At 46.0% G+C, this 12,026-nt stretch overlaps 1 protein-coding gene across 2 annotated transcripts in view; it reads left to right on the forward strand.

Moving 5' to 3' along the window:
• Window positions 1-12,026, forward strand: part of SPOCK1 (SPARC (osteonectin), cwcv and kazal like domains proteoglycan 1) — a 562,859-nt gene that overhangs the window by 385,800 nt on the left and 165,033 nt on the right. For both annotated transcript variants that reach the window (XM_043465433.1, XM_043465434.1), the window contains one exon: window positions 1,927-2,053. In XM_043465433.1, the coding sequence (XP_043321368.1) occupies window positions 1,927-2,053 (127 nt within the window). The remainder of the gene's footprint in view (window positions 1-1,926; window positions 2,054-12,026) is intronic.

Here is a 12,026-nt window from a genome sequence, read left to right on the forward strand (position 1 = left end):
GTCAACTGCCAAGGTATTGGGTTGGCCAGAAAGTCCATTTGGGTTTCCCATAAACGAATGAACTTTTGGGCCAACCCAATGATTCCCCAAACAGACCTCCTTCCACTTACTGCCTCCCACAAACTGCTGGGACAGAATTGAGGTAGGATAAGAACCAAGTTGGTGGATGTCATTTGTATCTCACTTTCCTTCATTTGGAAAAGGGTAGGTCACATCAGCTGCCAAACCTGAATTCCCGAGGTGCTGAAGATCCCTTCTACACTTGGCAGAAAAGATTTACTCATTGTGGCCCGTGAGTTCTGGGGAGTTCAGCGCCAACTCCAGACCTAGGGACTTAGAATTAAGTCACATTTCTATGGCAATGGTGCTGCCATTCCCTATACCTCCATCTAATGGAGCAAATAATAATGATAATGGGCTTCTCTGGTGGCTCAGTGGTAAAGAATCCACTTTGCCAATGCAAGGGATGCAGGTTCAATCCTTGGATCAAGATGATCCCCTGGAGAAGGAAATGGTAACCCACTCCAGTATTCTTGCCTGGGAAATCCCGTGGACAGAAGAGCCTGGCAGGCTACAGCCCATAGGGTCACAAAGAGTAGGACACAACGTAGTGACTAGACAGCAATAATAATGGTGATGACATTTTGATTGCTCCCTTTTTTCCAGGCGTTGTACTGAGTCATTTACATACATATCCATTTTAATCCTCATACTATCCACTTGAAGGAGATACTATTCCTTCCCGTACTTTACAGATAAGGAAACTGAGCCTTATGGGGTGAAATATCCTGCTGCGGTGGCACAGTAAGTGGCAGAGCTGAGGTTTGGACATGTATTTTGTGACTCTGGAGCCCAACTAAGCCCCTCACAGGATGGCCCAAGCCGAGTGCCTCAAGGGCACAGTACCCACCTGACTTGCCTGTCCACCACCCAGCCCTGGCCCCTCAGCCGGGGATGTGGCTCCCAGTGGTTTTCTGGGAAGACAGCTCCTCTGAGAGAGGAAGGGCGGCTGTAACTGCAGGCCTTGATTTTGGTGGTTTATGATATGAGGACAGGGCTCTTTCCGTGGACATAAGCCATCCTAATAGCGCCATTTATCATTATGACAAAGGTTAGGCTAGGGGGATGCCGGAGCTGGAATGAAAGAGTAGAATTCTGATGATTTTAGCAGCTGAAAGTGACATCACCTCAGAGCTGCTGTCGCATGGCAAATTGAAAGCTGGACTGAAATTGCTTTAAAACGTATCCAGAGATGCTTTTCCACAGCTGTGATAAAGCCGTTTGGGTGTGTTTGGAGACATGCTTCTATCTAGACTACTCTCTGAGTCGTCTGTGTGTCCTCTTCCTCGGAGGACGCTCATCAGCCCCGGAGGCATCTGAGGCTCTGGGTGCTGTGTGGGGACACCCGTGATCTGCCACCCTCCACAGGGGGCTGGAGGAACCGACAGAGTCAGTTTCTCATCGTCTTTCTAGTGTGTTGTCAATGTCTCTTCAGCACAGGGAGCTCAGTGCTCCATGTTGGCTTGGATGGGTGGGATGGGGGGTGAGTAGGTGGGAGGGAGGTTCAAGAGGGAGGGGATATCTGTAGACCTATGGCTGATTCACTGCACCATACAGCAGAAACTGGCACATCCTTGTAAAGCAATTATATTCCAATTAAAAAAAATAAGTCATGTGTTTACAACAATTTTAGTGGCCACATTGCTTTCTTCTGTCCATCTGGTGGGTGAACCTAGGTTTTTGGAACTGTCTCCTGCCTGCTGTCAGTGCGCTGGACTCAATGAGGGTGCTAACCAGGGGACTTGGGGATGCGCTGGACTGTTTGACCAGCCCTCTTTTATTTGGCCTTTATCCAGGTTACCTGGAGGAGAAAGACCCTGGAAACTGGCGCATCAGTTACTTATGCCCTCTTTCTTTCATCCTCAGGCAAAAGAAGGGGACCGTGGTCCACAAGCACTGGGTCGGACCTTCGAATCTGGTCAAGTGCAAGCCCTGCCCCGTGGCACAGTCAGCCATGGTCTGTGGCTCCGATGGCCACACCTATACATCCAAGGTCAGTTTTCTTCATTGTCTTTTTTTTTTTTTTTTTATCATCAAGAAGTACTGTGTCTGCTTGTTCTGACAAGGCTCTGGGCGGAAACAGGACCCTGTGAATCTCGATGGACTTGGGGCCTTGCCTTTGATAAGCTGCCACAGGAATAGACTCTTTGACCGAAGAGATGAGATAAAATCATTATGATCTCTGTAACTGGAGTGATCAAGGGCTAAGGGGAAGAAGGGTGATTCCAAGAATGGCATGTGATCCTGAAGTGAATCTAGACCAGCTTCCTGGAGGAGATGAGGGAGCAAACTGTTCCAAAGACATGAGTCATTCAACCTAGCTGATGGGTAGCCTAGACATGAGGGAGACCCATGAGGGGGACACCACGTCTTAGGGACGGCATGGTGAAAGGAAGGCGAGTGATGTCAGCACATGTTTAAGCAGCATTTATTGTGTGTCTAGACTGTGTCCAGTGCGACACCAGACCCGGCGCTAGAGGGTCTGCCATTCCTTTCTCTGGGGACTTCAGGCCTTGCAGTCTAATGGGAGGGGGCTTGCTAGTATGGCGACCGGTCATTTTAACTCAAACCAATGAAGAGAAAATGGTTTCATAGAAAAAGGAACTAGGGATAAAGTGGGTCTGTTTATTCTTATCAGAGTGATGAGGAAAAGAAGAGGAGCTTTTCATCTGGGCTCTAATAAAACGAATTAGAGGCAGAGGGGCAGGGATCACCAGGGTGAAGGAGGGAGATTTTGTTCTTGGAATTCCTAATGGTCTCCTTGGGTGAAGGTTGTCTATCTGTGTTTGGGAATGGACATTTCACTGGGTTAATGAATAGAAGAAAAAGAAACCACAAAATTGGTAAGGGTTTACCTATTTGTTCTCTTATTCAACAAATATAAGTCAGTACCCTCCTTAATGCTACGTGTGAAGAATGGTGTGCAGGGGTCTCAGGAACTTTCTATGAGACGTGGGTGGGAGGCAAGGAGTGGGGCTCTGACCCTCCCATCCCCTCTAGCCACAGCTGTCCCACTTTTATCTCCTTGTTTCCTGTGTAAGGTTCATTTGCAGAATAGAGTCGGGGCTGACAAGAATTGCAGATGGTGACACCTTGGGCGTTTGTGGCCACATTGCTGTGTGGTCCTTGGGCTTGGGCTGTTATGCTGGTCCCGCCTCTGTCCATCCCCACTGCATGGTGCATGGTTTCCATTCTCTGTGGTCCCCTCACCGTCTGATCTTTACACCATGGAGATGGCACAGGCCGGGGGTCCCCTCTGCTGTCCTTGGAAGCTTATTTGGATTACGATGAGGCTGTGCAGGCTTTTCTACTGACTCTTCTTGATATGAGTAATGTCTTTTTATTCGCTGAAAGTAGACTTTTATCCTGTTTTTTCACATTTTTCTCACTAAAAGGAATATATGTAACAAAGCAGGAAGCCGGAAGGTTTGTCTCGCTTGGACCCAGACCTGTGTAATCTGCTTTAGGAGCTCACTACTGTCATTACTGTTTGGTAGTCATTCCTTTGTTCTTTCAGCAGGTTTCACTAGAGCCCTTCCTATGCACCAGGCTCTGTGCCAGGTGCTCGGGAAATGTATGATGTAGTGGAAACAAGCATGTTGGTTCTTCCTCCTGACCTGAGTCTATAATCGTTACACTCCACCCCCCAACCTGAGACCTGCTGTGTGAATTACAGCTTCTCCGCCCAGGATCATGGCCAGAACATGCTGGCCAGATAGCCCAGCCCAACCTGGCTGGGTATGCTCATCTTCCCCTGTTCCCTGCTCCCCTGACCCTGAAGGAACCAGAAAAATGTTCTCGATAAAATAGCATGGGCAAGGCTCTAAGGCAGGATGATGAGTTCGAAGAACTGAGAGGATGCCCTGATGGTGGCTCTGGCAGTAAGGGGAGAGGCGCAGGGGAGAAGGAAACAGAGGATGTGAGAATGGTCCCGGAGGAGACCTTCAGTCAAAGCTAGGAAGGTGAGCAGGTGGCTGGCCTGTGCCAAGCTTGCAGGACACTTGTTACTGTAAATACCTTCTTGCCCATGTCTCTCTTAAGAGTGTGTAGTCCTAGGGGCAGAAACGATGCCCATCTGCCTTCACCAGGCACAGGACACACAGGGGGTGCTCAGTATCATGGACAGGAGAGAGGAGCCCTTGCGGATTCCCACTGAGAAGGAGCGGCGAGATTCCAGCTTGTGCAGCCCTTCCCGAATTTTAGTGATTGGGTTCCAGGGAGCTCGGTGACTGGGAGAAATCAGCCATCCCCACCCTGAGCTGCGTTGCTTAGTTAAACACCCAGCCTGGGGGCCCTGGCAGAGAGGGGCTCCTTGCAACGAGTCTGTCTTTGTGAAGCTCCTATTTGTGCTGTTCAGTTATTCCCTCCAGCTCCAGAGTGAACTGTCTGATCCTGGCGTCTGCAGCTGGAGACGAGCCATGAAGTGTCAGTGAGTGATCAGGGGCTGTTTGGGCAAGTGGCACATTGCACGTCAGACTCCAGCAGCACCCTGCCTGCTCTCCTCTGTCTCTCGTTCGCAGGAGGAGCTTCAAGTGCTTTTAGCTCCCCGTGACCCTTAAGCTACAAGGAGCAGTCGTAACCTGTCAGATGTGGCTTGAAATGCTGTCAGTTGCCCAGGGAATGTCTCTGCAAATGTTTGCTGGTCAGGGCCCCCCTGCAGTTTGGGCTGAAAAGTTGGCTTTTTGTGTTAGAGAAGGTTGCTTGCTTATAGGTAGTGATAAATAGCTTGTTTGAGAGGCAGGATCAGAATTTGGAAGGCTCCTTTGAATCAAGAATGATTCCTCAAAAGATAAATGGCTTCCAGAGTCTGCTGAGCAGAGTTCTAAAGCCTGCCCCAGATCTAGCCCCAGCCTGTTATTCTCTAGTGGCCCTGAATTCCTGCACCTTCCCAGACCTGGTCAGCTGTCTTTTCTTGGAGCAAAAGAAGAGATCTAAAGCCTTCTCATCAGAAGTTGTAGTACCCTTCTCCCCATCCTCCATGTAGGGTAGACTGAGGCCCAAAGAGTCAAGCGCAGTGGCAGAGTTTGATTCTCAAGCTTCCTGCCTGGTTATATGTGATCATGCAATTTTAATCAAGTTAAAACAGAGGGGAGTTGCTGGTGGAGGGCCATCATGCAATGAAAAAATGGTGTGCATGCGCGCTAAGTCACTTCAGTCATGTCTGACTCCCTGTGACTGTAGCCTGCCAGGCTCTTCTGTCCATGGGATTCTCCAAGCAAGAATACTGGAGTGGGTTGCCTTGCCTTCCTCCAGGAGACCTTCCTAATCCAGGGTTCAAACCCGAGTCTCTTACGTCTCCTGCATTGGCAGACAGGTTCTTTACCACTAGCACCACCAGGGAAGCCCAGGAAAATGGTGTGGATGTTGGTTTTTGACATTAGTTTCCTAGTTTTCTATCTTAACTTCTAGAAAGTTGAAATTCTCTTTTTCAAAAAAAAAAAAAAAAAAATGAATCAAAGGCTGAAGGTGTGCATTGATTGCCCAAGACCTCTGAAGCCAAGACCAATTCTAAACCCTTGTGGTGTGCAATTAGACTTCCTTTCAGGGGAGATATTTCAGACTGGTCAGGTTCACTATTGGAGTGCTTTAGTTATTGCCCCTATATCTACAACCACTTCTTTACTGAGGTTCAAGAGCACATTTTAGTCTCCCAGACAAAGCTGTCACAGGACTGCCAGTGGACGGGCAGTTAATAGAGTGAATGAGTTGACTGTTAGTGAACAAATGACTTCCCATCCCCTGGAGTTATGACCTTTTTGAGGTCATTGGGGTCAAGAAACAAAGGACAGATGAGACCAGGATGCATGTATAACTAGAAGTGATTTTATGTCATAAATCAAATTCACGAAAAATTTGGCAAAAATGTATTACAACCCAGTCCCGTCACCATCAAGGAAATCTGTAAGAAATAGTCACAGTCCTCCAGGGGAAGTGCTAACCCTTTCACAGATGGATCAGAAGTCTGGGGAGCGCCGTCAGGAGCAGGGGGAGGACAGAGACTAGGTGTCAGCTCTGTCCTTGGTGCTTGGAGTTTGTCTTCAGGTTCCATCAAACAAACTTTCTTTCTGCTCTGGACCCTGAACGATCAGGAGCTCCTAGAACAGAGGGAGATACATTTAGAACCTCTGTCTGTAGCAGGGCTCTTTCAGTGACCTGGCACCAGGGATGCTACTCAGAGCTCTGTGACTCCCCCAGGATCAAAGATAAAATCTACAAGAATGCACAGAATCTGGAGATGAAGGGATATAAGATGTTACATGGCAATAAATGGCTCTGTATTCAGACTCTATAAAGCATAACCCACGACAGATAAGGAACAGAAACCACTGGGAATAGGCAAGCGGAGGCCAGCACTGCAGCCTGGCATGGTAGAGCATGGTGGAGACCCTGCCCCTCGATGTGTCTTTTAGGCAGTAAGGATGACCCTCATCATTTAACTTGCCCTGAGGTCCTAGCCAGGAAAACTGAAGCAGTCCAGAAATTCAGTAAGTGTTTAGTGAATTCTTTCTTACTGTCACACATTATGCTAAATACTGGGGATGATGCAAAAAACAAAGCCCTGTTTTCACAGAATTCACAAGGAAGGTAGGTTACGGAGCAGTCTCCCTTCATTAAACTAGGTGTTCAGATAAGGGATGTTTGGGGTGCTGCAGGACACGAAACAGGGCCACCTCAACCAGTTTGGAGTTGTGAGTAGTCCTCTTAGAGGGAAACAATGGTTCACTGAGATCTTAAACCTGGAAGGAGTCGCCCAGAGTACAGATAGGGGTGGGAGATATAGAGAGCTCATTTCATCAGAGGAAAAAGGGAGTTGGAGAGATGAAACACAAGAACCCCCTTGAAGCACTGCTGTGGTGTCACACGTGGACTGGGGATAGAGGGCTAACTACCTACAAAAATGAGGCTAGAAAATTATCAGGGACCACTTTTCCAGGGCATTGAAGGCCAAATGATAGGGGTGGGACTTCACCCTAAGAACCCTGGTGGTCTTACTAAGGATCTGTATTTTGCCTCCACTTACCCTGGCTGTGCACTAGGAGTGATCAGGGCAGGACTGGACTTGTATGGTGGCTGTAGAGCTGGATAGAATGCAGTCAGAAGTTGCATTCAGGAAGTCATAGCGGGACTTGGTGACTGTCTCAGTTTCAAACATAGAGAGTCATTTTAGCTTTGAGCTCAGCAGAAGGACGTCTTTACCATCCAGGTTCCCGTGGGACTTGGAGTTGCTCTTGCCAGCGGCTCCGTGGCCTCAGCCTAAACCAGAGGGACCCTGGCATCTGTGAGTGCCTCTCCTTTCTCTGCTGTTAAATGCACAGAAAGATGAAAGCTCCTGGGGTCCTGGCTGCTCACTGGTAATTTTACCTGTAAGAGGGGAAGCGTCACTGTGGCCCAGGCTTCAAGTGGGCAGTCTCAGCTCTTCCTCCCTCTGGAGGGGAGAGGTCTTTGGGGAAAGTGTGAGCAGATGTGGAACGATGCTGGGGTCCTGGGAACTCAGAAGGGAGCTGGGGTGGAGTTTCCTGTGGCTCCACGTTCTGGCCCTGCTGGCTCTCTCCTGTCTGGGCCTTTTTTGCAATTTATTTTTACTGATTTATTTTCGACCACATCATGTGGGATACAGGATCTTAGTTTCTGGACCAGGGATCGAACCCGTGCCCCCTCCAATGAATGCATGCATTCTTAACCACTGAACTGCTAGGGAAGTCCCTTCCCTGGTCAGACCTCTTTTAATAGGATTTCCTTGATGTCTCTCTATTTTTACACCCGCGTGACCAGAGTGCAGCTGTCGGGGCTGGGCGTGCTCATATCCAGGCAGAAGCTGCATGGAGGAAGGAGAAGGTTCTCGGCTTGCCCCTGGGAACCTTGTTCTCTGGCATCAGCCTGGCTGTTGGGATTGGGAAAACAAGCAGGCAAACATTCTTCTGCTCTGCCCCTCCCCTCCCAACAGCATTTTTTCATTAACTGCTGTGAAACAATTAGCAAATGGCTCCTTTCTGTCTGGATGCAGGAGAGAGATGCCGAGTTAGGAAGCGCTGTGGAAGAAGACCGTTCTCCTCTGTTCTGAGAATGCGCACGTGAAGGAGGGGGAAAGAGAGCTTGCCTTACAGGCTTGGCATTTCTTTCAACATATTGTCGCTGAGGATTATATTATTTTCAGAGTCATCTTAATAGTTTCCAACAATTGCTACCAAGTAAAGGTCATATTTGAAGTTCTTGGCAAATGGAGTCTCTGTTGGCCGGCATTTCCCACGAACAGGCTGTTCTGAGGGTTAGCATGAATCCAGGCCTGAATCTATGAGCCTTCTTAAGATAGCATCGGGCTTGGTGTGTCTTCTTGGTCTCCCGCAGACTTTTGTGGCCCTGTGTCCACGACAGGCATAGGTGGTTTTTATATGCAGTTCCGCTGCTTTTTGGCTGCATCGTCGCTGTCAGTGTTCTCAGGGATATTTTTAGATAGCCCTGTCTGCATAGAACTTGCTGGGTGAAAATTGTCTTCACTTGCAAATGGCTCCTTGGTGAGGGCCTCACTTTTTTTTAAATTAATTTTTATTGGCGTATAGTTGCTTTACAATGTTTTGCTAGTTTCCGCTGTATAGCAAAGGCAATCAGCTAGATGTATACATATATCCCTTGTTTTTGCATTTCCTTCCCATTTAGGTCACCACAGAGCACTGAGTGAAGTTCCTTGTACTATACAGTAGGTTCTCATTAGTTACCTGTTTTATACATACTGTTAATAGTATATATATGTCAATCCCAATCTCTTAGTTCATCCCACCTCCTTCCTCCTTGGTATCCATACATTTGTTTTCTACATCTGTGTCTCTATTTCTGCTTTGTAAATAAGATCATGTATGCCATTTTTATAGATTCCACATATGCATTTTAATATACAATATTTTTTTCTGACTGCACTTCTGACTATGCAGAAGAGAAGATGATTGGACAATTAGGTGGGAGGCTTGCCTTTGCACATTAGTGCAGGAGGAAACTGGAGCACCATGGCGGTGGCCGTGGTCCCAGGAACAAGAGGAATAGCAGCACTTAGGCAGGACATTGCATGCAGCCATGGGTACAACCCTTAGGGGAACTAAGGACTAGTAAATACCCGACCCCATCCCTGCCTGCTCTCAGGTGGTTGTGGGAGGAGAGGGTTGGATCATGTGCCTCTAGACCACGTGGACATCAAAGGTTTGATGAGGGGGTTGGGTCAGGTTTCACTATTAATATTTTAATTTTATGTAGCTTAGAAAAAAGCTAACATGAGAAGTGTTATGCCTTTGGAGATATACTTAGTGGCATCTAACCAACTCTAAGCAAGTTTGTTGTATACATTAACCAGCTTGAAGTTTGGGGACAAGTCCTCCATGGCAGATATCCCAACTTTGCTTTTACCCCCACCACACCCTGAGGTCTTGTTGATTTTCATCATCCTTTTATCAGTCTGGGGGTGCCAAACCTCACTAAATAATGAGAAGTTAGTGTTCATCGTACGAAAACCCTCAACTATTAGTTCTTGCTCTTGTTTGGCTATCATTCCCTCTTCTCTTTCATGGGGTTTTAGACAGGAACAGGAATAAATAATATATAAAATATTTATTGTATATTAGGATATATGTTCTGGCTGCTATAGCAAAAGTCCAAATGGAACAGAGGCTTAAATGGGACACAGTTTTACTTTTATATCTTGGAAACATTCTAAAGATAAGCAGCCTGGGGCCAACATGCTGATTCCAGACTGTCAATGACCAGCATCCTTTACTTTATTGTTTTGTCATCCTCAGCAGTTGGAGCTATTGAGCTTTTGGATTCAAAGTGGCTGCTGTGCCCAGCCATTTAGAAGGAGGAAATGGAGGAGGCAAGGTCTGTAAGTCACTAAGGTCCCTTCTGCTCACATCCTGCTGGCCATAAGTTAGTCATAAGGCTATGCCAAGCTGCAGGGGAGGCTGGGAAATGAGGGTTTTATTCTGGGCAGCTCTATACCCAGCTAAAATTTGAGAGTTGTATTATTAAAAAGAAGAATGGAGTGTATACTGGAGTAATCTAGAAGCCTCTACCCTAGTAATATTTTAAATGGTAACAACAATGGCAATAACAGCAAAACAACAGTATTAATTATTGAACATATATTAGATACTCTGATATTGTACTAAGTGCTGTAGTATTCTATTTTCTCCATTATTCCATCTAATTCTCACAATAAACTTTTGTGGTGGAGACCACTAGCGGTCTCAAAGAGGAGAAAACTGAACTTGTAAAACTCTGTCCAAGGTCAACACAGCTCTTGGCAGCAGGGTAGATATTTGAACCATGGTCTGTCTGATTCTTGAGTGACAGTCTTTACTTCTACGAGTTAAACGCCATCTGAAAAGTAATATAAAGTACCAGCTGTATCATCAGGATGCTTTTGATTTCAAGTGACAGAAACATAACTCAAACTTAGCTTCATCAAAAAATGAAGATTTACTGGCATTCAAGGCTAGAAAGTATACGGGGGTAGGCAGACCTCAGAGAAAGAAGCGGAAATTCAGTGTTGACAACACTGCCTTTCCTTCTTTCTCATCTTTGTCCGTCTCTGCTTGGCTTCATTCTGCCAAGAGGCTTTCTCCCCTTGGCAAGGAATATAGATTTTGACAGCCCCAGATTTATTTGCTTCTAGCCTAGAAAATGCAAAGAAATTTGCCAATATCTGTGTTTCAATCCCAGGAAAGGATTCCAGTCAGCTGTTTTTGAACTGTGTGTCCATCCTTTAATTAAATACTATGGTCACAGGACCCTCTTAACTCTACCCTTCACTTTGATCAAGTGTAGTGTTTTTTTTTTTTTTAACCAGTAAAAGAGAGGGAAAGAGTATTAACTGGACTGAATAAAAATTTTAAAGTAGTGTATTGCATAATCACCTTTTAAAATACTGAATATTATTAAATATTTGTGTCGTTACAGGCTTCAGCTAAATGACACTAGCTTGAGCATACCAGGATGTGTTAAGGTGTACTGTGTTTCTAGGAGGGGCTTCTCTGGTGGCTCACTGGTAAAGAATCTACCTGCAGTGCAGGAGCCCCTGGAGACAAAATTCAGTCCCTGGGTTGGAAAGAGCCCCTGGAGGAGGGCATGGCAACCCACTCTAGTATTCTTGCTTGGAGAATACCATGGACAGAGAAGCCTGGTGATCTACAGTCCATGGGGTCACAAAGAGTCAGACACGACTGAAACGGCTTGACCTGCACGTGTTTCTAGAAATGGTAGGCAAAAAGGAACATATCATGCAGGTCCATACCAAACATGTTAGTTATCTAGTTGAAGAGAAATCTCATCTAAAATAAAATAGATTCAGCACCATTTTGATTCAGAAATCTTTTAAAGCATTTGGCCTACTGTTGTAATACTTCCTTCTAATCATGAGGTACACCTGTCCTCAGTTGTATTAAGCTTTTATTTCTTTTTGGAACATGCCAAAGTAAGTCTTTTTGGCTCCTGAGGATAAACTTTTAGGAAAAACGGTTATTGTGACATTTTCAGAAAGCACAGATGTTCAGACGCCATCCATGGTGAAAATGCATCCTCAGAATTTACATGGTCTGCTTCAACATGCAGATTAGCTATGAAGTTATAGCAGAAGGAAACAATGCAACTAATTATTTTACCACTTATTTCTATGCTGTATATGCAAACATGTGTTTAACCAAGATTTGAAGAATAGGTTTTCATTTCTTCTTCTCAAATGCCCTGAATAGAATGCCATGTAATTAGTTAGTGCTTTTGTTAAAAACACATTAGGAAGAATAAACCTTCTTGTTGTCAGTTCTGTTGAATGCACAATTAAACCATTTGATAAAGCAATTACCTGAACACGATTATGAGCATCCTCACCTCAACAGGAGATGAAATTAAGGATTAGGAAAAATTGCAAAGCACATGAGATCTCTGCCAACCAATCCTTTAGAAGAGAGAAAGGTCCCTGGCCAGAA

The sequence above is a fragment of the Cervus canadensis genome, chromosome 4 (assembly GCF_019320065.1).
Source record: "Cervus canadensis isolate Bull #8, Minnesota chromosome 4, ASM1932006v1, whole genome shotgun sequence".
Lineage (NCBI taxonomy): Eukaryota > Metazoa > Chordata > Mammalia > Artiodactyla > Cervidae > Cervus > Cervus canadensis.